This window comes from Camelina sativa, chromosome 20, assembly GCF_030686135.1.
Source record: "Camelina sativa cultivar CO46 ecotype springtype chromosome 20, ASM3068613v1".
NCBI classification, from domain to species: Eukaryota; Viridiplantae; Streptophyta; class Magnoliopsida; order Brassicales; family Brassicaceae; genus Camelina; species Camelina sativa.
Genome location: NC_141899.1, coordinates 4208642 through 4233965, shown reverse-complemented (window position 1 = coordinate 4233965; position 25324 = coordinate 4208642). Strand labels below are relative to the sequence as shown.

General features: G+C 37.8%; 7 protein-coding genes and 1 pseudogene across 12 annotated transcripts; 5 read left to right on the top strand and 3 right to left on the bottom strand.

Annotated features, from left to right (window-relative positions):
• The first annotated feature begins 15 nt into the window (after window positions 1-15).
• Window positions 16-2104, top strand: LOC104769293 (enhancer of rudimentary homolog). Its single transcript, XM_010493462.2, has 4 exons — window positions 16-174; window positions 439-541; window positions 1020-1140; window positions 1791-2104. Exons 1-4 carry the CDS (start codon window positions 172-174, stop codon window positions 1888-1890), a joined length of 327 nt encoding a protein of 108 aa, XP_010491764.1. The 5' UTR covers window positions 16-171; the 3' UTR covers window positions 1891-2104.
• Window positions 2105-2268: 164 nt separating this feature from the next.
• LOC104769290 (protein RRC1-like) lies at window positions 2269-6124 on the top strand. Of its 4 annotated transcripts, none has more exons than XM_010493459.3 (11): window positions 2269-2393; window positions 2542-2663; window positions 2849-3034; window positions 3471-3583; window positions 3878-4099; window positions 4189-4247; window positions 4348-4432; window positions 4513-4650; window positions 4773-4993; window positions 5305-5447; window positions 5614-6124. In XM_010493459.3, the coding sequence occupies exons 3-11, from the start codon at window positions 2992-2994 to the stop codon at window positions 5763-5765; spliced, it is 1176 nt and encodes a 391-aa protein (XP_010491761.2). In that variant the 5' UTR covers window positions 2269-2393; window positions 2542-2663; window positions 2849-2991; the 3' UTR covers window positions 5766-6124. The 4 variants fall into 4 exon arrangements, 2 of the variants coding, with proteins under 2 accessions (XP_010491761.2, XP_019097714.2); XR_015593092.1 differs by having other exon boundaries at window positions 2286-2393; window positions 3921-4099; window positions 5140-5447; XR_015593091.1 differs by having other exon boundaries at window positions 2286-2393; window positions 5140-5447.
• Window positions 6125-6214: 90 nt separating this feature from the next.
• LOC104769291 (ubiquitin C-terminal hydrolase 22) lies at window positions 6215-8877 on the bottom strand. Of its 2 annotated transcripts, XM_087505365.1 has the most exons (4): window positions 8665-8877; window positions 7475-8133; window positions 7222-7340; window positions 6215-7092 (listed from the first exon to the last, which is right to left on the bottom strand). In XM_087505365.1, exons 1-4 carry the CDS (start codon window positions 8731-8733, stop codon window positions 6293-6295), a joined length of 1647 nt encoding a protein of 548 aa, XP_087361491.1. In that variant the 5' UTR covers window positions 8734-8877; the 3' UTR covers window positions 6215-6292. The 2 variants fall into 2 exon arrangements, with proteins under 2 accessions (XP_087361491.1, XP_010491762.1); XM_010493460.3 differs by lacking the exon at window positions 8665-8877 and having other exon boundaries at window positions 7475-8486.
• On the bottom strand, window positions 8870-11794 carry LOC104769289 (uncharacterized). Its single transcript, XM_010493458.3, has 6 exons — window positions 10945-11794; window positions 10743-10799; window positions 10312-10465; window positions 9591-9688; window positions 9381-9446; window positions 8870-9248 (listed from the first exon to the last, which is right to left on the bottom strand). The coding sequence occupies exons 1-6, from the start codon at window positions 11071-11073 to the stop codon at window positions 9210-9212; spliced, it is 543 nt and encodes a 180-aa protein (XP_010491760.2). The 5' UTR covers window positions 11074-11794; the 3' UTR covers window positions 8870-9209.
• A 2251-nt stretch (window positions 11795-14045) lies between these two features.
• LOC104769288 (aspartyl protease family protein At5g10770) lies at window positions 14046-17437 on the top strand. The gene is made up of 3 exons (XM_087505362.1): window positions 14046-14632; window positions 15555-15995; window positions 16130-17437. Exons 1-3 carry the CDS (start codon window positions 14413-14415, stop codon window positions 16951-16953), a joined length of 1485 nt encoding a protein of 494 aa, XP_087361488.1. The 5' UTR covers window positions 14046-14412; the 3' UTR covers window positions 16954-17437.
• A 381-nt stretch (window positions 17438-17818) lies between these two features.
• Window positions 17819-20575, top strand: LOC104769286 (aspartyl protease AED1). The gene is made up of 3 exons (XM_087505363.1): window positions 17819-18115; window positions 18200-19032; window positions 19123-20575. Exons 2-3 carry the CDS (start codon window positions 18861-18863, stop codon window positions 20355-20357), a joined length of 1407 nt encoding a protein of 468 aa, XP_087361489.1. The 5' UTR covers window positions 17819-18115; window positions 18200-18860; the 3' UTR covers window positions 20358-20575.
• An 810-nt stretch (window positions 20576-21385) lies between these two features.
• Window positions 21386-23239, top strand: LOC104769285 (aspartyl protease AED1-like). Its single transcript, XM_010493452.3, has 2 exons — window positions 21386-21717; window positions 21829-23239. The coding sequence occupies exons 1-2, from the start codon at window positions 21549-21551 to the stop codon at window positions 23064-23066; spliced, it is 1407 nt and encodes a 468-aa protein (XP_010491754.2). The 5' UTR covers window positions 21386-21548; the 3' UTR covers window positions 23067-23239.
• Window positions 23240-23487: 248 nt separating this feature from the next.
• Window positions 23488-24904, bottom strand: LOC147918453 (protein ENHANCED DISEASE RESISTANCE 2-like pseudogene; annotated as a pseudogene). Its single transcript, XR_015593089.1, has one exon. The product of XR_015593089.1 is annotated as a protein ENHANCED DISEASE RESISTANCE 2-like pseudogene (transcript).
• Window positions 24905-25324: the final 420 nt, after the last annotated feature.

Genomic DNA, 25324 nt, shown 5'->3' with positions numbered 1-25324 from the left:
ATCACTACAATTTACGCTTTTGCCCTTATAGATTCTTTTTGGGGTTCCTTAAATTTTTTGCTTTCCTCTCTGAAGCAGTGAAACTTGTTTCGTTCGTCGTCTTCGTCTTCGTCTTCTTCTTCTTCGTCTAAACCCTCAACTCTGCGATCGAAGTCAAAATATCACTTGAAGATGGTAATCGATTCCTTCTCTTAATTAACGATCCGTTTGTGTAGTTTTAGTGATTCCTTAGTCAATCGCATAGGAATCTGAGCAAAGCCTTTTTGGTTAGATTGTGTTTCCACAGAAACTAGGTTTTCGAATATCGTTCATTACACCGTTTGAATCTCAGAGTCTGATGATTTCTAGTTCCTTTACGGAAATATTCTGAACTTGTTTTGATTCTTACAGTTCTTATAAAGCTGATTAAGCTCAGTTGTTTTCTTCGTTGTGGTATAGGCTAATCATAACAGTAGGCACACAATCATCTTGTTGCAAAATTCTCACAGCAGAGCTACCAGGACTTTCATGGACTACGATTCTATAGGCCAAGCTATGGATGGTAAACTATTTAATTTCGAATCACCATTCTGTAACTATTGTATAGCTTTAGTTAGTTACTCATTGTTGAATTTAGTTATGATTATGCTGGAGGTTTGTTTTTGTGGTAAATACATGGATGATTTTGAATTACGCCTTGTATATTGTATAATTGTGTAGCTGTTTCTGTGACTTGCTAGGAGGTTCAAATTTTAGAAATACTGCTATGAGCCAGTGGATATAATGTGTGATGAATATGCTCGGTACCCAAATGGTATTAGCATATTGTATTACTTACCCTGGTTCGTGTTTTTGATTACTAACTTGGTTGCTCGGTAAAGTGGAAGACGTAGCATGAAGAAGAAAGACAGGTTTCTTAAGTTTAAGTGAATTAGGGAAACCTTTATTGGTTTGATAACTGAAAAAATGTTTTAGCTATAATTTTCTGAGCTTGACCCTGATCTTTTTCCTCATATGCTGAACTGTTTGGTTTTAAACAGGTATTTGCGGGTTATACGAAAGGAAGTTGAAGGAAATTAACCCTTCTCTCAGAAATATTAGCTATGACATTGCTGACCTCTACAATTTTATTGACGGTCTTGCTGACTTGAGCGCTTTGGTGTAAGTCTTGCCCCCTTTCTCTCTCTTAAATGTTTTAGTCCCTACCAGGGCATTGTCAAATTCACATCAATGGTTCACATTTACATAAAACTAGAATCAGGAACCACATTTTTCCATCTATATGTGTTGTGTTTCGTCCTACATTTCCCCCCTAAGTAATAGTATTTCGTTTCCCACTCATATCATTCTTTTAAATCCATAGATGTTTTAGTTGCTACTTGCTAGTCATTATAAAAACATTTAGGAATGTTCAAACTCAAAGATGCAACAGGCACATGCACTGTTGTTCCTTTCCATAGAAATTTTCTTTAGAAATTCTTTCTTGATATTCAATAAACTGCATATATCTTGTAGTTCTTTAATGCTACTGTGAGGTCTGCTGGAGAGTTTAAATTCTTCCTGAATCCACAATAGATATAACAGAAATATCATACAAGTAATGTGTATAGAGATCGTTGGGATACCCATGTTGTATATAACAAAACGTACAATGCTTGATTTTTTAGTCTGTTGCTACCTCTGGTGTTTGCTAAATAAGTTAAGAGACATGGTTAGCATAGAAAGTGGTAGTGTAAGGGTTTTCTCAATGTTGTAAGGATTCTATCAAAATTGGTATGGTGAATTAATTGTGACATGTTTTCGTTTTGCAGCTATGAACACTCGATGAGTGCATATCTGCCATATGACAGGCAATGGATTAAGCAGAAGGCGTTTCACCATCTCAAAAAGCTTGCCAATGGAGGTAGATGAAGAAGGAACACCATTTGAAATCGTTGACCTGAAGAACATATAAAGCCTTTATTATTATTAAGAGAGACCCATTCAAAAGCATATCAGTCGTTATTAAATATTTAGCGATATAACAATAATTAGATGCATATAACTGAGTAATGGTGTTGTGACGTGACGTCCTTGGATGTGTTAAACATTATCTTTGTTATCCAAATTATAACTTCAATTCTAATATCGATCCGAACCTGCATCTCCACAGTTCATATTCCTAATTTTCTATAGCTGAAACTAAAGATTACCGTAAGCATTTTGGAAATCTGGTAGTCTGGTACAGCTTGTTTTGGTTAATGTGGTAACCTGACGGAGTAAATAAAGATGATTACATTAGTAAAAGAAAATTAAAAAAAAAAAAAATACGAATTTTGTATTAATCTCTTCACCGAGAGAGATAAGTCTGGATGCCGAAAGAATGAATTCCTTCTACGCCGTTACAAAAACACAGAGAAGAAGCTAAGAAGAAGGTTTGTATCTTCTTCTCTTAGCTATTTGAATCCTCAATTAGAGCTACTGGAACTAGGAAAGGAAGAATTCAAATCATTTACGTTGTGTTTTCTGGGATTTAGATGTTGAGAATGAGGGATATTTTTTTTCAATTTATTGTAAATGCAGAGAGCGGAGGATGAAACAGCTCGTCTGTATCAGGAACCGTTTCGAGGAGATGGTGCACCTAATACTTTCGTTCGAGGTGGTACAATCAATCCCAATGATAAGCCCCAAGCCTGATTCTCAAGGTTAGTCTCTTGGAAACCGCCATGGCTTCATTAATTAAGAACTAAAAGGCTTCTTCTTTCTGTGTTTCATTGAACTGTTTTGATGATGTAGTAGACTAATATTTCTATCACTTTGAGATACATCATACATGTTACTTAAAAGCATGAACCTTTCTGTTTTTCTTCTATGCATTCGCGGATAGCAGGTGAAACGTCCAGAGATGGGGCTTCCATTTCAAAGAAGGGGAGTAGGTAAGACTGGATTGCTTTTGACTAATCAATCTCATCGTAGAGTAGATGGAGATGGAGACGAAAACGCGACAAAAGACATTCTGGTTTTGTTGCTTTCATGAACAGAGCCAATGGGCAAACTGCAAAGGATGAAATGCAAGGTTAGCTATACCTTTTTTTGACATGGAAATGTGCAAGATTCTTAACTGGAATATGTTGGTGGTGTGTTCTAGATTTTGTTTTCTCAGGTTTCTGCATAGCAATATAGCATTTTAACCAAAACTTCAGATTAGCAAATTTTTTATTGAGTTCTTTAGTGGAAAGACTGATTTTTCCCTTACAAAAATTACATTTAACGTAATCAGTTGAAGACATACGTAGGTAGTTCATTGTTTGGTCAGTGCTACTTACTGCTTTTATTTGGTACTTCCATTTTTTCTTTCTTCAGTTGTACAATGTTGAAAACTACTGACCTCCTAACAAGATATAAATTTATTAATCTTTGACTATCTTGATTTGATAATAAATGTGCTTCCTTGATGCATGTGCTATGATGGTATGCAAGACACTTATAAATCCTTTTGCCCTATCTCATAGGGATCATTGTGTATGAGTATGAGCTGAAAATTGGGTGGGGTAAAGCGGGTTGTCTGCCATCACAAGCACTACCAGCTGCACCTCCTGGCCATATGGCTATCCGGAATAAGGAGGTTTGTGGAAGTTATGTGCTTCTTTGAGATTCGTTTTGCTTTTAATTGTATCATTAACTGATTAGATCTTAATCCCTGAATGTGACTGTTGCGTCGTTGCATTTGATCATGACTGCTACTTTTGTTTATATTATGAAGTTATTGGTGGATTAATTGTATGCAAACTTGGTCCATATGGTGTAATTTTTTTTATTTATATGTTCCATATGATACTTGACAAGTGCTTACATGTTACTGGATACTGCTTAAACGTTATCCTTCATAATATATGTGTTACTTGAATTTCGTCTTCAGGTTCTTACCCCAAATGTTCCGGATATCACTGTTGTTTTTCCAGAGGACGAGCACCTCAAACATATTATTGATGCAATGGCCCTTAATGTACTGGACGGTGGATGCGCTTTTGAACAATCTATTATGGAGAGGGGACGTGGGAATCCACTTTTTAACTTCTTGTTTGAGCTGGGATCGAAGGAGCATACCTACTATGTCTGGAGGCTCTATTCCTTCGCTCAGGTAGATTTTAATTGTTTCATTATTAGGAAATATATGAGGTTCTCGTCATCTTTTGTTATACCCTCATAATTTTTCTCGCGTTCGTTTAGGGTGATACCCTTCAAAGATGGAGAACAGAGCCGTATATCATGATAGCTGGAAGTGGAAGGTATTTAACCTAGCCAGCTTTGAAACTGATTCAGGTGCTGGATTGTGTTTATCTTAGCTATTATGCATTTTACACTGTTTTTTTCTTTTTTTTATCTTAGATGGATTCCGCCACCACTGCCTGCACCTAGGAGCCCAGAGCATGGAAAAGAGACTACAGGCACTTATGCAGCACGGAAAATTAGGGTAATCAATCTCAAATTTCATGGATTACTTCTTTGTTCGAGAAGTTTGTTGATTGATACCTTAACACTGGTACATAACAGCGGATGGAAGCCGAACAAACTCTAACCGATCCTCAAAGCGATGAATCCGAGGACATGTTGCGTGCTCTAACTTTAGAACGGAGTCAAATCAAAGAAGCTATGGGGTTTGCTTTGGATAACGCAGATGCAGCTGGAGAGGTATTCTGGATTACATATGATAATCTTTCAGAAGGCTCAAGATATGTGTCTTATCAAATAATCATCCATCAATTATCAAATAAGAGCCTGAGAATCTGACTTCGACAATACCAATCCCGCAGCCGGAGCTAAAAGCCTTTGAGAAAAAGGAGAAACATGACCTCATTTTGCCAACTTCCAGATGGGCGAGAGAGGATAATGAAACTGATGATGAACAAAAAAAGAGCTACTCGTCTGGTAGGGACAATGCTGGTGGAATTACTTTCAAGACCGATGAAGAAGATCTCAAGGATGATCCAAGTGTTCGTGTCCAGCCTGAAAATGGAATCGACGAGGAGCAAAGGTATGATCTGCATGATATACTCTGATCTTCAGCACTAATAATTAAAGAGGTAAAATGGGAAAAGTATGGAGTAAAGTACACAAAAATATAAGCTCTATTCCTTCATGTTGATGCTAGAGCTTCAAACCCATTAAAAACTGTGGCAGGATTTGGTAGGGTATTTGGTTCTATCCCATTGAGGTGGATTTCTGGCTTTTGGAATTTTCATCTAGAAAAAGCAAAAGCTTGCTAATTAATCAGCAAAATGTAAGTATCGGTAGCTACTCCATTATGATATGTAGCCTTACTTCTACATTTTTTTGTTACTGCAGACAAAATCTTAGACGGATAGAGGTTGATTTGATAGAATATAGAGAATCTCTGGAGGAACAGGGGATGAAAAACTCTGAGGAGATAGAAAGAAAAGTCGCAATCCACCGAAAGAGGCTTGAAGCTGATGGCTTATCAGGAAATCGTAAGTTCTTACTAATACACTCAAAAGTTACTATCTTCTGGATGAAAACATTGGAGACACTTGTTTCCACATCCATAACAAAAGCTTGTCCGGTAGTTTAAGCCTCTTGCTGCAAATTTTTTTGTTTGTTTACAAACGAGATAAACAATGCTTTTCTCAACTGCAGAGAGAGTATTACTGGAGAAAAGGGAGAGGCGTGAAGATTCTAGAGATTCATCTAGAAAGAGTTACCGAAGTGAGAGCCAGGGTCGAAGCCAAAGTCCGCCACAGAAATCAACCAGAGAAAGGGTAAAAGATCATGACTTGGACAAAGACTGACACAGAGACAGAGATAGGCAACAACATGATTTGAACAAGGACCGAGAACGAAGAACAAAGAGCTCAAGTCATGAGAGAGATGATCATGATAGAAGCAGAGAACGACATAGAGATTGGCGCAGACGAGGCATGAGATGAGATGATTGTTTGTTTCGTCTCTGCAGGACACGTGATATGTTATTTCTATGAAGATTTTTGTCTCATACTTGAGTGAGTCTGGAAAAATATCTAAGAAACACAATTGTATTTTGTGTGTTTACAGTCCCGTTTTCATAGTTCCATTTGAGAACCACATATGCTGAGCACTAGCAGAAGGTGATGATTGATTCTATGTTTTATATACAGAACCACTTGTGCAACTTGAACATATTTGTCCGCGTATTTCTTAGCTGACGTGACGTAAGGAGTCTGATGTAGTAAATTTTATCACTAAACTTGGCTTTGAAATATTTGGGCATAAACCTTTAAATCAATTAAAAAAAATGTATTAAGGGAAAATGCGTCAAAATCTTTGGCCAAGTCTAGAGTTAGCAATCAGCAAAGGGAAATGAATCAGCCATGGAGATAACTTGATAACTCAACTCCTTATGAGCCTTTTGAATCACTTTCTCTTGTGCATAGAACAACATATAACACTCGCATCCTCTCACCACTTCTTCTTCAACCTCATTGATCCACGCATCATCACATTTATACCACAACCCTTTCAGCCTAAGGTAGGTCACATAGTGACCCGATTCCAACATCCCTGAGTGAGTTACAACCGCAAATATCTCAAATTCCGCTGATGGAGATGAAGATGATGAACTGTCATATTCGCCTTCTCCATCAAAGGCAAACATCCTGTTCCCAAACCGCTTTCCAATGATGGAGGAAGAGAGGTAAGGTGACATGTTTAGGCGGAACGGATACTGCAAGTAACTATCAATTTTTCTTGAGGTTTTACGGGTAAGAGAATGTTCAAAACGCTTTACGTGCAAGCAAAGTAGCAGAGGAAGTCTTCTTATGGACATTTGTTTGGAAGATTCTCTCTTTTCTCCACAGCTTTGGCAGTTTAGTTTCTGGTCCGGACCAAGTTTTTCTGACCTTGTGAAGAAATCTAAGCAACCTGAAAGAGTTGGCATGGTTGCATTCACGCTTGGCCCACCATTATATCTGTTCTTTCTGCAATCAGCAGGAGAGAATCCATTCGCAGAATCTAACGTAAGTGAAATGTCGATAAATGGGTCATATGTCGTTGATGTGGATCCACACGTTGTGCAGGTGACATCTGATCTTAAAAGACCAGAGAATGCCTTGTGAGTGATACACTGACACTCCTCATGATCTGCAACAGTAAACCAACAAACTCTTCAGTATCAAAAGGGAATTACACGAAATCATAAAATTCTATCTTGAAAAAGTTTCATCAATCAACAGAAATACAAAATCATCTCTTCTTCCAAATTAGATTTACCTTGATACAAACACTTTGTCTTTCCTTCGTTCTCATGGATACGGTCCAATAGCGAAATGAAGAACTCATGAGAATCCTGCTGCTCATATGTTGCTAGATTTGTTGAGTGCTGCCACCAACTTCATACACCAAAAAAAATATCAAATCAGCATCACATAGTGTCTACGAAAATATTAATTCATGTTAACAAACTTAGATAAGCATCTATAGCAATGTGACCGTTAACATACATTTTAACGCTTAAAAACCGAACCTGTAAAGCAAATGAGCTGGGCTATATGGAGTCCTATCACCAGAAAACATAGCAGCAAAGATAACATCAAGATCACAAGGCAAACACAACAAACCCATTGTTCTTCTCGGACAAAGATCACGATTATGCTGACCACTTAACCAAAAGTTTCTCAAAGGAGGAGCATGAACAAGTGCTTGCAACACAGCATTCATAAAACAAGTGCTTCCAAGATTATTCAAACCTCTTAACCCCAAAGGAAACGACCATTTCTCCCTTCGATCTCGAGGTGAGACCAAAAACTTAGATCCTATAATCAACTGAGAGTCCAACCTCCTCTTCTTGTTGGATCTAACCGCAACAACAACATCAGCCCCTGATTTAACAGACATACCCAACCCAACAAGCTGCTTAGAGACAACCACCTCGTCGAACTCAGGATCATACACTTGATCTAAGCAAGCACAGCAATAAAGCTCAGATCTTTCAACATCAATGGCGATATCATGGCCTTTATTCAACTGGGTATGCAAAAGGATGTGACTTGAACAAGAAATCGAACGACAGATCAAACAGATGTAGAGTCTCTTTTGATAAACAGAACAATAACTGCATCTGGGTATCTCGATTTCTTGAAGTTTGATCTTAATCCTTCCATCGTTGAAGCAACTGAACAAGTTCTGAAAAGATTTGTAACCATCAGTACCATATCTTAGCTTATAATTAGATAAGTGATTGCAAGGATCGGGATTTTTCAGAAATGAAATCCTCGCGGACATGAAAACAGAGGAAGAAGAAGAAGAAGAAAAATAATAAATGGAATCAGATTTTTAGAAAAAAAACAGTGATGAAGTATGAGTTTTTGAAGATCAAAAGAATCAATCTTTTGTAGATAATATAAGAAAATAAAAATAAAAATAAAAAAAAAGGAAGAAAATTTCGGATCAGGTTAGCGTGTTCCTTAGATTCATCTCTGTTCGTTTTTATCAAATTTTTTAACTTGAAGATCGGAGGAATATGGCAAAGGAAGAAGATTAATGGAAAAAAAATATCTATTTCTCTTTTTTATTTTTATTTTCTCTTTCTTTTTTGAGGTTTTTTTTTCTTATTTTGCCTGTAAATCTTTTTATTTCTTGCAATCTAATAATGAATCATTAAAGTAAAACATTTTGTCGTGGAGAGATTTTTTTGAGTAGACCGACTTAACTTACATGATTCTCTAAAAGACTGCACTTTGTTCCACGTCTTGTGCTTCCCAAAACTTGACCTAGTTTTTCCATAGCGCCTGCTACTAGTCCACCTTGTAACCTTCCAGCTGACGTAGAAGGTTCTCTCTTCTCTTCTCTCAGTTATGAGTCTCTTGACAAAATAGTGTCTTAGCTCAGAATCATGAGTGGAAGCAATAAAGGGAAAAACTTTACTCTAAAACATTATCCATTGCTGTCTAAAAAGATGAAAAACAAAAAAGCTGGGGCATAGGTCCCTTCAGTGCCAAACCAATAATACATTCATAGTTATGATGAACAATAAATATCATACTAAAAAGTGAAAACAAAAAAAAAGCTATGGTTTCTGAGTTTTGAAAATGCTATATAGGAAGATGAAGATCATAAGATGAGAAGGTCCATATATGATGAGCCCTTCCCTCATAACACGGTTGAACAAATCACTAAGTATCTGTTGCAGTTATCTCACAAAAGTGCCGTTGTCTCGCGGTTATAGCGGTTTATTTAAAAATACAAGAGACGCAGATTCATCAGTGGAAAACAAATCCTCCACCTGAGTGTTCAACTTCCTGAAAAAACAAAGAGAGGGAAAAACAAGATGTGTAGCTTTAGAGATGATCAAAATGCCAGATTTCTTACTTTCACGGATGATCCCATAACACATGGACACAAGAATTTTGTTTCACAGAGAGATCACAAACCTGAGGAGGGGGTAGAGATGAAACCCAATCTGATGCATGTGTTGGAAGAAGCCCCAAAGTGTTAAGCTGAGAAAGTGAAATCGTTTGTCTAAGGAAACTTGTTTGTATATCGAAACAGTACTTTACAGTTTACACTACTAATCCAAGGCAGTCTTGCCATAAGGACAAAAGGAAAGAGGAAACAATGAAGAAACGAGATAAGTTTCTTACCTTCCAGACTCCCAAAGCTAACCCTCCAAGGTTTAGGGCAAGAAACACTAATTTCGGCATAAGTAGTTCCACTTTGTTATCCTTGAATGGCTCAAAAACTGTAGGCAAGGGTAAAGGTCAATTGTAAGGATAAAGGATAAAGGATACTGGACTTGAATTCACAACCCAAATCATAACTCAAACTTTGCATAACAATGAGATATGTTTGATAGTAAACATACACTACCAACTTAAGATAGGAACAGTTTAAATCCTGATGAAAAATTGCTTTGCCAAAATCCTGGAGAAGCGGTTCCTCCCTCTCTTACAAGCCCTATCTATCTTTTATTCAGAAGTAGAGCACGCTATTCTACATAATAGATGGTGTTGCTATTTTCTACCCTAATTTTACTACCCATTTCAAGTACGTATGTCTACTTTTTATTGCTTTATTGAAAATAAAATGATACAATTATGTTTTTCTCTGACGTTTAATGCACATGATGATAACAGACAGTTGCTAGTTTCTTCAAACAATAGTATCCTAAATAAATAAATAAGGTAGTATGTAAGTCAATCTAGCAAGTTCAACATATATCATCTAACTCTTTCATTTTCCAATCAAGTTACTCATCAAAGTTTGATAAACTACATATAATTGTTAGGTGCTAATGTGAGTATAGGGCGTCTAATTTCATATTAGGCTAAGATGAATAAAGGAATTGTAAAGAAGGATTCTTACTCTTTCCAACACTCTGGAGAGCACTGATGGGCTGCCAAAGAGCAGAGAAAGTAATACCAATGCTAAATAGATGGACTGTGTTTCCAGCCATCCACATCATGAAACCCATCATCATCAAATTCTTAAACGGAGATTGCGCTACTTCCCACGCTTTCTGCTCATTCATCAATAAACAAAAACATATCAGTTTTTAAAAAACTTCATCCACATCAAACCCCCAATCTCTATCAGCTAAAGCAAGAATCTTTCCTTTTCTAATCTCACCAAGTCACCTAATTTACATAGTGAAAGACACAGTTCTTATATAAATTCTATAACAATCCATTCCCAATACATAAAAAAAAAGTCAATGGCATAGAGCAAGACCAAGATCGAATCCGTACAATTTAAGATACGACTTTTTTTTTTCAGATTTGACATAAACATTATACCTGAAGTTTCCAATTAGCTTCAGCGTCTTTCTTTTGACGGCTATTAGCTGAATCATCCTGAATTCGAAATCATCAAACCATAAAAACCCAATTAGAGAAACACACAAAATCTCCCAGTAGCAGCTAAAAAAACTCAATTCACTATAAAATTTCTAAAATTGAAACTTGGAATCATGTTTCAATATAAGAAAAATCCCAATACCTGTTCCTGAGAAGCACGAGAGAAGCCAGGTGGATCGAGGATGTCACGAGAAGATGGAACAGTAGATTGATCGGAGAATTCGACGGCCCATCTCCGACCAGTACCCATCACTGCTTTGCCTTTATCCATTGCCTTTTAAGTTCTTCGATCGAGACTGAGATCGAGAGAGAGAGAGAGAGAGAGAGAGAGATTGGTGAAGATGAAGAGACCTAGATCGGATTTATCTCTTCATACGCTTTAGATGTTTTTTTTTAATTTGAAAGTGATAGAAGATATAAAAAAAAAGCTAAAAACAAAACAAAACAAACAAAAAAAATTAAAAATCTTCACTCGCAGAGTCCGAACCCGTTTCTTCAAGTCGGATCATGTTACCCGAAAAAATCTCAAAATCCTTTGTTAGGCTTTTCAGCAACGCAGATAAATTGTTTAATGGGCCTTGGTCAGCCCATGCAGTTATATTCCTTCCAAGCCCGGTACAGGTTCGGTTTAATCGGTCTATGAGATGTTTTCGTTGTCATGTTAATTGTAGTGGCTACCATACTGATTATTATACATATCAACTCTTTTTTTATAAGTATCCGTTAACAAAACACTAAAGTTAAAAGATCGTGAAAATGATAGATAACACACCACTTTGAATATCCTCCAACTGTTGAGAATAAAATAAGCAGTTTCTCTCTAGACTCTAAGGTCGATCTGTACATGCACTGAAGCACACGCAAGAGTCAAGAGTCAAGACTATACCCATAGTCATTCGTCGTAGTCTCGTAGACCAACCAATATAATTATTGTTATTGATATAAAAAACCTAAGACTGATTAATTGGATTTAAATAAGATACTCGCTTCCCTTCTGCCTTCTACATATTCCCAATATAAACTATGAGTGGAGAAAAACATATTTCATTTCAATCTCTTATCTTATCTTTAGTGGGAAAACTCATCGGATGAAGACAGAATACAATACACTGTGGAATGTGACAACTTACGAGTTCCCACGATGCTACGTACATCAGCAGCTTTCTAGTTTATAGCTTCACAACATAATTCAATAATTGATATATTCAAATACTAAAACCACAATTATTATTTGTTAAGATGTCTATTTCGTTCTTTTCAATCCTACCAAAATGTTTCTCGATCGTTTAATCTTTCTAAGTTTACATATATCTCTAGCTAGTATATATATAGATTAGAGAGGGAGATTGATAGCCGCAACGGACAAAAGCACGATGGTTTCAGAAACAAAATAAATGATCTGAATAATTTAACAAAGTAAACAAGTGTTCTTGCTTTTTAACCTTTAAAAAAAAAAAAAAAAACGCTTTGTGTCTTTGTCTTTGTGCTAGTCTATGTTAACACACTTACTTTTCATAAGCGTTATCTTGATAATAATTTAATAACGCATGTAAGAAAAGCGATCCATCGAATGAATATTAGTTTTGCTTTATTATATGTTGTTTTACATATTTTTGAAAGAATAATGCCTTTTATACTAGCTTTAAATGGATGATTATTTTTTTGCTGTCAAACATAAAATAAGAACACGAAAAAACGTTGCCTAGTTTTGGAGTTATACATTGCATGCGTTCATATTTGAATGCACTAATTAATTGTACATGTTTGACAGTCCGAAGAAATATAATGTCTGCTAGAGATGGAGATTGGAGAGTTAGGTCATCACTCATTCTTTTTTTTCGTTATAGAAGTGATCACGTTTAGTGTCGTGTTGTATATAGTAATGACTAAAAATATATCTCATCCACCGTCTGCGGATTTTGATATAGTATTATCCAATTCATAAAATGAATTATATACTCCCTTTTAATAATACAGATCAGTGTTCATATTTGGAACCAACGACAGACACTAAATATTCTTTTGTTAATGAAAGAACACCTACATGATCGATTCATCAAATAATCAAACATAGGAGTTTTAGTTAGTAAAGTATCGATTAGATTTTTGGTTAATTACCAACCAGTAATATATACTAGTACTTGATTAGGGATAGGTCACTTTCTAAGTTTCTAGAAATTAGGAGGGTACAGATTCCAGCTTTCGCCCACTTCGGCCACAATTAAGATTCTTTTATTAGAATCTTTATCTTTTGTTCCCACTTGTACTCATTATATTTTTGTTTTGGTCCACACATCCAATTAATTGAAGTTTCTTGTGGACTTTTTATCTCAATCATACTCCGACGTTTTTCGGTCACAAATTACTGCACAATCACTCTTTTTTTTACTTTCGTTCCTTTTCCGAAAAAAACAAACTTTCTTTACTTTCTTTTAAGTCTAAACTCAGAAAAATAAAATCGAATCATTAGTTTTTTTTGTTTTTAATCAGATAAAATCTAATGACTTGATTTTGTTTTTCTGAGTTCAAGAAAAGTAATTAGAGTTTTTTTTTTTCGAACATAGTTAAGAAAGTAAATAGTCTTTTAACAGTACCCTAAATTTTTTAGTGTAGATTCTACTTTTTGATAACCTATATGACTATATCTAGTGTATAATTATTATTTTTACCTGTAACTATCGTCGAACTTCACAATTTTTCTTTTTACAATAAATTACTTTAAACTATTGTTACTTATATATTGATTGGTTGGTTAGTTATATATCGAAGATCCACCACAATGACGACATACTAAAAGATGTGAGGTTGCATGTTGATGTTTTACACGTTCATGTAAAGAATTATTAACTCTACCAAATGCCAATTAATATTACATATATACATTTAATTTTGAAGGAGACTGATTACGTGAAGCAACTATTTTTTCCAAATCGATGCAAACATATGATATGTGAGTAACATATATACGCATAAGTAAGCTCGAAACAAGTGACAGGATGTAAATTCATTGCCTAAAGATGTTGCTTTGATTTTGTTGTGTGTACACTTTGAATTTTCTTATTTTTAAGCAACACTTATTGCTTGCGGTTATTCAATTATTGATTCTCTTAGTACGTAATATCATGAGGATTATGAATCGACGTTTCCATTATTGAGCAAAAATATCATAATGGAGATTACAATATATGTATAATTAATAAACTATACATATATATATGTTTGCAGTTTATAAATTGCTCACTCGACATTTGAATATACTAATAACTAAAATAATAATTTAATGTCACAAGTTAATGATGAGCATCAAACACATCGATGCATAATTTGACACCTAATTGGTTACACTAGTCAAATGAATCATTTAGTGGAATATTATCCCGTTCATTGTGCTGAGATTGGAGTACGAAAGACAACAGAAAAATAACAATAATGCTCATATGCCAGATGATGTGTCGCTATCTAACTGGTTAGGGAAATCAGTGGAATAGAGAGTGCCCCTACATATGTGATTTGTGGATGACTGGATTGCTTCTAAAGTTTAACAACCTCCACTAGAGAGACTTTCTTAAGCAAGAGAGAATGGGTTATATATAAAGGATCAACCATTATCATGTTTATTGAGTGTCATTTTGTGAGGGAGAGAAAAGAGAGAGCAAAAATGAGCATAAATAGGAATTTGTTGAATATCATAATAATCCTTTGTGTATGTCTCAATTTGGGTTGTAACGAGGCAGCGCAAGAAAGAGAGAAGAAAGAGATTTACTCTCATACCATCGAAGTCAGCTCTCTCTTCCCTTCTTCATCATCATCTTGTGTTCTTTCTCCCAGAGGTAGTATGATTTTCCTAGTCAATTATAATTCCTGAGGATTCATTGTGCTTTTTGGCTTTTTAGCTATAGATAAGGTGGATGGACCAGATGATATGTATATAATACGTTCCTGGTGTACTTATTATGTAAAGATATAAATATATTGTAGTATAATTTACTCTCAGTTAGGTTATAAAGGTCAAATTCTTGCTTCCAAGAAATTGATATTATTACTATCATATGACTAAGAAAGTGATAGCACAAATGATTAGAATTTTGTTTTAGGAGGAAACAAAAATAATAAATTAGTAGGGTACGACTAAAGATGTCAATTGCGCTCTCAGAGACCATGGGCTGTCCAGCTCCAAATTAAATTGGACCGGTTATGGTCATAACCAAATTTGAAGTGGTCAAATGGACCTAAAACCATTTTAGCCTATTAATAAATGGTCCAAACTAATTTGGACATGGGTTATCCAATAATTCTTCAAAATTAGGGATTGTAAAATTTGGGGAAAATTTTTTTTTTTCATTTTGTCAAAAACACGAAATTAGAGTTTCTATCTCTCCCCTCTTTCAATCCAATTATGAATTTATGAAATTTTATAATTATGAGTTTATGAACCTTTAGTAAATTATGAGTTTTAAATTTTGGTTCAATCTGCAACCAATGGACAGACCAATTGGTCATGGTCCTATTTGGTTTGGACATATTTGGGTATGGGTGTATTTGAGCCATGACCATAAATGACCATAAAATGTATGTGTCCAATTGGTCATACCCATTTGGACATGGATAGACCAATTTACAACCTAGGTACGACTCTGGTTGACTCCAAATACAAGTAGAAATTATCAGTTCGTTTGAGGAGTCTGTGGGTAAATAATACAGTATTTCTCTTTGTTTCTCTAACGTGAACTTTATCTCATCCCATACGTACAGCGACGAGGACAAAGTCCTCACTGCATGTGACGCACAGACACGGCACGTGCTCGCCTCTAAACAACGGCGGCAAAGCCACGAGACCAGACCATGTCGAGATCCTCAAACTCGACCAGTCGCGCGTAAACTCAATCCACTCAAAACTATCAAAGAAACTCACAACAAACCACGTCAGTCAAAGCCAGTCAACGGATCTACCGGCTAAAGACGGAAGCACACTCGGTTCAGGAAACTACATCGTGACCGTCGGAGTCGGGACACCAAAACACGACCTCTCACTAATCTTCGACACCGGAAGCGATCTAACGTGGACTCAGTGCGAGCCATGCGTTCGTACTTGCTACGACCAAAAGGAACCAATCTTTAACCCTTCTAAGTCCACTTCTTACTACAACGTCTCCTGCTCATCGGCTGCGTGTGGTTCTCTCTCTTCCGCAACCGGTACAATTCCAATTTCTATAATTCCGGTTAAATTAATATTTAACCGGATACGGTTATGTTCTTTGTTAATTTCGGTTATTTAAAGATTTAACCGGATACGGTTATGCTTTAACCGTTTATTTTTTTTTAATTAGGAAACGCCGGAAGCTGTTCAGCTTCGAATTGCATCTACGGTATACAATACGGCGATCAATCGTTCTCCGTCGGGTTTCTCGCCAAGGAGAAATTTACACTAACGAACTCCGACGTATTCGACGGCGTTTATTTCGGTTGCGGCGAGAACAACCAAGGACTATTCACCGGTGTCGCCGGACTTCTCGGTCTTGGCCGTGATAAGCTCTCATTCCCTTCCCAGACGGCAACCGCTTACAATAAGATCTTCTCTTACTGTCTCCCTTCCTCCGCTAGCTACACCGGTCATCTCACCTTCGGAACCGCCGGAATCTCCAGATCCGTCAAGTTCACTCCGATCTCCACCATCACGGATGGAAGCTCCTTCTACGGTCTCGATATCGTCGGAATCACCGTCGGCGGTCAGAAATTAGCGATTCCTTCAACCGTATTCTCTACTCCGGGAGCTTTGATCGATTCCGGAACCGTTATCACACGTCTCCCGCCTAAAGCCTACGCGGCGTTACGGAGCGAGTTCAAGGCGAAGATGTCAAAGTATCCGACCGCGTCGGGGGTTTCGATCTTGGACACGTGTTTCGATCTCAGCGGATTTAAGACGGTGACGATCCCGAAAGTGGCGTTCTCTTTTAGCGGCGGCGCCGTCGTGGAGCTTGGCTCGAAAGGGATTTTTTACGCGTTTAAGATGTCGCAGGTTTGTTTGGCGTTTGCGGGGAATAGCGATGACAGTAACGCTGCCATCTTTGGAAACGTTCAGCAGCAAACGCTAGAAGTTGTGTATGATGGAGCGGGTGGGCGGGTCGGGTTTGCTCCAAATGGGTGTAGTTAATTGTAAAAAAAAATATTATATATAAAAAAATGGGTAAATGTTTAAATTTATGGATTTGGCACAAATTAGCTTTATCCCATTAATCAAGTGTGTAATTTCAGTTTGGGTAAAGACTAAAGAGCGTGATGGTGTCTTAAGTAATTTGCACAGTAATAAGTTTGTGTGGATGATACAACAATTACCAGAACAAACTGTTTATTTGTACATTTTTATTCCAATACATAATACTGAGTGATGTTTGTTAAAAAAAAAAAACACTATGTAGAAGTGCTTTAGATTGAAGTGACTTTAGTGCAGTGGCAGGAGTTAAGTCCATTTGTAGAAGGCACCATCACACCCGAGATCAAGTTCCGGTTCCTACGAATGTAGGAATTTGGATAATGGACCGGCCAGTTGTGACCGAGTTGACAAAAAAAAAAAAAACTGCTTTAGAATTTATTTATTTTTGTATATTTTATATCCGTGAAAACTCTTTTTTAGATCAGAGATGATATTAAATGGAACTACTTCTATTTTTTGTTTGTTTGTTCGATTAGCTAAAATAAATACCATAATGGGAATTACAAACGTTAATTACAATCATGCTTTGAGGCAAATAAACGATTAGTTTGATTAATCCAAGTTGTGTCTTCAGTTTGGTTATTTTGGTCCCGTTTGAGGCTCTCCGGTTGACCTATTGACTCTCATCAATCATGTAACGGAACAAACCCTTTTTGTACGCAAAACCTAAGTGTAGAGACAATACAGTACATGACATTAATCTTGATTGGCGTATAGTAATACCACCCTTTTACTACGCCAAACTTGGAAACTTCGAGCCTAGAGACAAAATTACAAATTACAACTCCTTTAGCACGCTGAACTTGGAGACAGTGGGTTAGTGCCCCTACTTATTATGTGATTTCGTCAGCAAACAAATTGGTTATAAAAGGACCAACTAATTTCATGTAATTGAGAAACATTATTATTGCAGTGCTGCTCGAGAGGGGGTAAAATGAGCATAGTGAGAAATTTGTTGAACATCATAATAATCCTTTGTGTATGTCTCAACACTGATTGTACTGAGAGAGCTAAAAAAAGAGTGGAAAGGTTTGCTCTCACACAATTCAAGTCAGCTCTCCTTTTTCTTCTTCTTCTTATTCTTCATCACCATCTTCTAAAGGTGAGATTATCTAATTATCGTCTATATATTAGTATTTTTTTTAAATATAAATATCGAATTTGAACGTCAATTTATATATTCCAGTATCGAAGACCAAGCCGTTGCTGCACAAGCACGGCCCGTGCTGGCATCTCATCAGTGCCAAAGCCACGAGGATCGGAGTCCCGACCATGATGAGATCCTAAGACGTGATCAAGATAGCGCGCGTGGATTTCCATTCAGTCGAAGCTTTCAAAGAACCAAAGTCAGGCCGAATCAGCTGACGGATCTACCGGCTACGGAATAGGACAATCATGTCTCAGTGATGTACGTCGTGAAGATCGGAATCAATCAAGACACCGAGTTTTGCAATATGTGTGTTGATTCACTCGGAGGTTCCGTTCTCACGGTTTTGCAATATGTGTTGGTTCCGGTTATGTTAAACCGAGTTTTTTTTTCCAAATTAAATTCGAGTTTCACCCGTGTACGTATTCAAAAAGGAATATTACAACACCTTTGTGGTTCGCTGGACTTGGGACTTAGAGTCAGTCTCGAGAGAGACGACATGTCAAACACAAAGGGGATGGAGTCCCTACTTAATTATCTATGTGATATGCATGTGATAGCATAGAGTTTAACAACAACCACTAAACAATTATCTTCAGCAAAGATAATGGCTGCAATTAAAAAGGACCAACCAATTTCATGTAACTGAGACAAACTTATCGCTGTGAGAGACAGAGAGAGGGAGAAGGGAAGAGTGAAAATGAGCATAATGAAGAATTTCTTGAATGTGATACTTATCCTTTGTGTATGTCTAAATTGGTGTTTTACCGAAGGAGCTGAAGAAAAAGAGAGTGGAAAGGTTGATTCCTACACCTTTCAAGTCAGCTCTCTATTTCCTTCATCATCATCATCTTGTACCCCTTCTTCAAAAGGTAATTATTTTAGCCTTTTTTCCCATGTTCATATGTATAAGAAGTTTTGGCTCTCCTTTGTTAATGTTAACATGATAAGGTTTTTTACAGCATCTAATAAAAAATCGTCGCTTCCCGTGGTGCATATGCACGGCGCGTGCTCGCATCTTAGCAGCAACAAAGATGCAAGGCTCGACCATGACGAAATCCTCAGACGTGATCAAGCACGCGTGAAGTCCATCCACTCCAAACTGTCGAAGAATAACGCAGATGGAGTCAGCATGACCAAGTCAACTGAGCTACCGGCTAAAGACGGAACCACAATCGGTTCAGCAAACTACATCGTAACAATAGGAATCGGGACACCGAAGCACGATGTATCGCTGACCTTCGACACGGGAAGCGGTTTGACGTGGACTCAATGCCAGCCATGTCTTGAAAGCTGCTATTCGCAACAGGAACCAATTTTTAACCCTTCTACATCTTCTTCTTACCAAAACGTCTCGTGCTCATCTCCAATGTGTGGAAACAACTCAAGTTGTAACTCGGGTACCAATTGCAGATACGGAATCCGTTACGCAGATGGATCGGTTACTATCGGAGTCCTCGCCAAGGAGAAATTTACCCTAACGAACTCTGATGTCTTGGATAATATTTACTTTGGCTGCGGTGAAAACAACACAGGACTTTTCAACGGTGCTGCTGGGATTCTCGGCCTTGGCCGTGGCAAACGCTCACTTCCGACGCAGACAGCAACAATCTACAACAATATCTTCTCCTACTGCCTACCTTCTTCCGCAAGTAACACTGGCCATCTTACCTTTGGATCCGATGGAATCTCTGGATCCGCTAAATTCACCCCTTTTACTTCCTTCCCAATCCCATCCCTTTATGGCATTACTATTGTTGGTATCAGTGTAGGCGACAAGAAGCTAGAGATTACCCCAACCACATTCTCGACGTACGGTGCTATAATAGACTCCGGAACCGTGATCACTCGCCTCCCTACCAAGGTCTACGCGGAACTGAGAAGCGTGTTTAAAGAAAAGATGTCGAGTTACAAGGCTACGTCAGGAAACGGTTATTTTGACACATGTTACGATTTCACTGGCTTGGACACAATTACAATCCCCAAGATTGCATTCTTCTTTGCCGGCGGCACTGTCGTAGATCTTCCTGGAATAGGGATTTTGTATCCGTTGACGCGGTCTCAGGTTTGTTTGGCGTTTGCAGGGGATAATGAGCACATTCCCGCCATCTTTGGAAACGTTCAGCAAAAGACGATGGAAATTGTTTACGACGTGGCTGGTGGACGAGTCGGCTTTGCTCCCAATGGTTGTAGCTAATCAAACAAAACAGAACAAAAGAGAGTGTTATGTAATATTGTAATGTAGGGTTTAGCGCATCAATTAGCCTTATCCCTTCATCAATTTCCCCCTAAATAAATATATGTATATGTGCATGCCGCAATTGCTTTTTTTTTTATTGTATTTGTGTTCGAACTTTAAGTTGTTATTGGATCCGAGTTTTCAATTGATTTTAACGAAGCTGCATGTTACTTGAACTTTAAGTTATTTATACACGCCCTTTTACATCTGACTTGGGAAGACTTGTGGAGTCTGAGAGTGACAAAACATACAAAATACATGTTTATACCGTTTTTTGCTCTTGTGCTACACAAACTAATCGAAATGGATCGACATATATATATATATACCATGTAGGCATACATTGAAATAGACTTATGATTAGTTCACCAACAGGATATATATCACACAAACTCAAGACAAACTGCTGCTCAAATTTCAGAACCGTGGATGCTTTACTATAAGGAACAAATTAAAGCTTCATCTTACAGCCACAACCGGCCAGATTTAGCTTCAAATGGAGTTACTTTCAATCAAACTTCTTCGTTTGTTGCACTAGTGATCGTTAAGCGAGTTCACAAATCCGGTTCTACTTTTCTTCTTAATCTCTTTTTGTAAAGCCTAAATAAGGAACAATGCCTTTAATCTTAAATGAAAACCGTTACAAAATAATATACTTAACTAAAGTTCAGTGTATAATCAATCGCTTAGACTTTAGTGGGATAATACAACTCGTTTAGTAGTACGCTATATATACTTGGAGTCTTGAAGACTTGAGTGAAGACAAAATAACAGAGTATCTAGTTGACTATTAATTACGCCAAATTTGAAGCCTAGGGACAAAATAATACGCTAATAATAATACCTATAGGAATGTTACAAGACATCATTTTAATTAGTACGTTACGAAAAAACAAAATACAACACCTTAGTTAGCTGGAATTGGAGTCATTCTCGAGAGACGACATATCAAACACAATGGGGATGGCCGGATGGGGTCTCTACTTAATGGATGTGATATGCATGTGATAGCTTAGGGTTTAACAACAGCCACTAGACACTTATCTTCAGCAAAGATAATGGCTGTAATTAAAAAGGACCAACCAATTAATTTCATGTAACTTAGACAAATTTATTGTTGCGAGAGAGAAAGAGAAGGGGAGGGTGAAAATGAGCATAATGAAGAATTTCTTGAATGTGATACTTATCTTGTGTGTATGTCTCAATTGGTGTTTTACCGAAGGAGCTGAGAAAAAAGAGAGTGTAAAGGTTGATTCCTACACCTTTCAAGTCAGCTCTCTATTTCCTTCATCATCATCTTGTGTTCTTTCTTCAAAAGGTGATTATCTTAGCCAATTCACTGTGTTTAGAAGCCTTTCTTTTGTTCGATAGGTGTAAGAAGTTTTGTGTCTCTTTTGTTATATTCTTAAACATGATTTTTTCCCAACAGCATCGAATACCAAGTCGTCGCTTCCTGTGGTGCACATGCACGGCGCGTGCTCGCATCTTAGCAGCAACAAAGATGCGAGTCTCGGCCATGACGAAATCCTCAGACACGATCAAGCACGCGTGGAGTCAATTCGCTCCAAACTGTCGAAGAATAACGCAGATGGAGTCAGCATGACCAAGTCAACCAAGCTAACGGTTAAAAGTGGAATCACACTCGGTTCAGGAAACTACATCGTAACAATCGTAATCGGGACACCTAAGCACGATATATCCTTAGCCTTCGACACCGGAAGCGATTTGACGTGGACTCAATGCAAGCCATGCCTTGGAAGCTGCTATTCACAAAAGGAACCACTCTTTAACCCTTCTTTATCTTCTTCTTACCACAACGTCTCGTGCTCATCTCCAGTGTGTAAAAACGGTACTACTTGCTTGGATTCCAACTGCGTATACGGACTCCGTTACGGAGATAATTCGTTTACCCGAGGATTCCTCGCCAAGGAAAGATTTACCCTAACTAACTCTGATGTGTTGGACAATGTTTACTTTGGTTGCGGTGAATACAACAAAGGACTTTTCTTCCGTACTGCTGGGATCCTTGGCCTCGGCCGTGGCAAACTCTCACTTCCGTCGCAAACAGCAACGACTTACAACAATATCTTCTCCTACTGCCTCCCTTCTTCCGCAAGTAACACCGGCCATCTTACTTTTGGATCCGCTGGAATAATCTCTAAATCCGTTAAATTTACCCCGGTTTATTCCTTCCGGAGCTCACCTCATTATGGCATCAACATCGTAGGCATCAGTGTAGGCGACAAGAAACTAGAGATTACTCCATCCACATTCTCGACGAACGGTGCTATAATAGACTCCGGTACAGTGATCACTCGCCTCCCTACCAAGGTCTACGCGGAACTACGGAGCGTGTTTAAGGCAAAGATGTCGAGTTACAAGGCTACGTCAGGACGCGGGATATTTGACACGTGTTACGATTTAACTGGCTTGAACACAATGACAATCCCAAAGATTGCATTCTCCTTAGGCGGTGGCATCGTCGTAAAACTCGATAGAATAGGTATGGTTTTGTATCCGTTCACGCGGTCACAGGTTTGTTTGGCCTTTGCAGGGGATGATGATCACATTCCCGCCATCTTTGGAAACGTTCAGCAGAAGACGATGGAAATTGTATACGACGTTGCTGGTGGACGACTCGGTTTTGCTCCTAATGGTTGTAGCTAAGATTAGATTTATGTAGTTTATGGCACATAGATTAGATTTATGTATATTGATATATTCTTCTTCAGCCTGACTTGGAAGTAAGTTTTTTCAGTAACGTCAAACATGCTTCAACACATTTGCTTACTTTCCAAGTCCAGTTTAAGCTACTATCAAGATCATCTTTTTCCTATAAACGTTTGTACTCTAATCTTTTACCCGAAAAAGGCATAGATTCATTATATACTTTTTTGGATTTAAAGGTATAAAAATCTGAACTACACTCAAAATTTTCAACAATTTCGCTTTTCACATTTGACTAATCTGTCATACGACTACGAAATGATAGTCACACGCTAGCTTTATTCTTCAGACAAAAGGTGGACTATTCTGGTTTCATCAACATGATGATGATACAGTTCCAGCAAAACAGAACAAAGACGAATTTTCAATTTTAGATCCATTAAAAAAAAAACTCTCGATTTTATTTACAATATCCATAAACAACAATAAAAAAGAGATTAATATAGATTTAATTGAGAATTAATGAAAAATTGTTTTAGATCTTTGAGTGTGAGAGAGAGAGAAGATAAACCAATTTGACCTGTGGCTCAAATTTTAAAAAATCTCAATCCTCATCTTCGTCGTGGTTAACTTTAGCCGAACTCAACGTTCTACACGGTTGTGACGGCAATTGCGGAAGCGGTGGAGCGTCGACCACAAACGCCGAAGACATTTCCATTTGACAAACCCTAACAGCTCCGATTAATTTCTCCGGAAGCTCTTCATCCGTCTGCGCTTCTACCAAGAACCCCATATCTATCGTCACGCTCGTCACATACCCTAACGCTAACCGCAAAATCGCCGTCGCGATCGCCGAGCTGCATATATCAACGTCGATTTCTAAATAGTTAGGACCTCTGTGGTAATTGCAAGTCAATGCTTTCCCTAGAAGACAAGCTCCATAGTTCCCCACCGCAGCTTTCACTACCCAAGGACCTTTCACGATCCGGTTCACGATTTTGAATCTCTGGTTCCGGAAGGCGTCGTCTCCGTTTACGAACCGGTGGAGAAGCGAACCGGACGGGATAGGTTCCTCCGTCGCGAAGTAGAACACGGCGCTGTGATGATCTTTACCTGGAATCTGGAGATTCACGGCGAAGATGAAGCTCTTGAGAGATTGACCACGAGATTGAGCTTTTCTTAGCGCGTGAGCCACACGGTTATCGGGACGAGCGAGCACGTTTTCGAGTTTTGAACTTGATCTGAGCCAGTCCATGCCGGCGGGAGAGAGGATGTAATCGCCGGCTGGAGATTTTTGTTTTTTGGTCAAGTAAGAATCTGAGCGGAGAGAGAACACGTCTCCAGGTGGAGAAGCCCAGCCGTCTGTGCCTGTTTCGGGATCTACACGGCGTAGAGATCCGCCGCTTGTTGCTTCCGTAATCCATTCCGGTATGGCGGATGATGAACCGGATCTAACCGGTTTTGATTTGTTTTCTCCGGTTGAGCTACGATGCCGCTGCTTGGAAGAAGGGCTCATGGTTTTGTTTATTTGGTGTCTGTGTCTGTGGTCGTTGGCCCTTCTCTCTCTCTCTCTCTATCTCTCTCTCCTGAGAAAGACGACTTTGTTTGTGCGGTGTGACAAAACAAAACAAGAGATGGAAATGGCTTTGGATTTTTATAGGTTAAAACTCCAATACTACCCTTTGGCGTATATCTGTATTTCATGTGTTTTTTTCTCAATTAATGACGATAATAATGTAAGATATGTTTACTTCTAATTAATTTCTTGCAAATCTACGCCGTATGGGATTGATTATTAATATTTTTTTTATTTCCTATCAAAATAAAGATTTGTTCTTCTTTTACATTTTGTTTGACAATTTCATGTTTTATTATGATTGGTGAATAATTTTCGTAGAACTGAAATTAATGGTGATACACGTGTTAAACCAACCAATCATAATTATTGACATTTAGGAGTAGGCACGAACAACTTTGTGTCGACATAGTATTATCATTTGTAACTATTTTAAATAAATAGGAAAAATATAAAGCTAATGACTTGGTGGCAGTGGCATGCATCGGCGGCATTTGTAGCTGGTGTTATCAATAAAATATACAATTACGAACTATTATCACAATAAGTTGCTTTTCCTCATAAAAGTTGCAAAAAGTACCAAATAGCGTTCCGCGTAAGAAAAGCGTTAAAATGGATAAATATCTTTATCAGGTGAAAGTTCAAACAATGAAAAAAAATTGGAAGAATTAACTCAGATGAA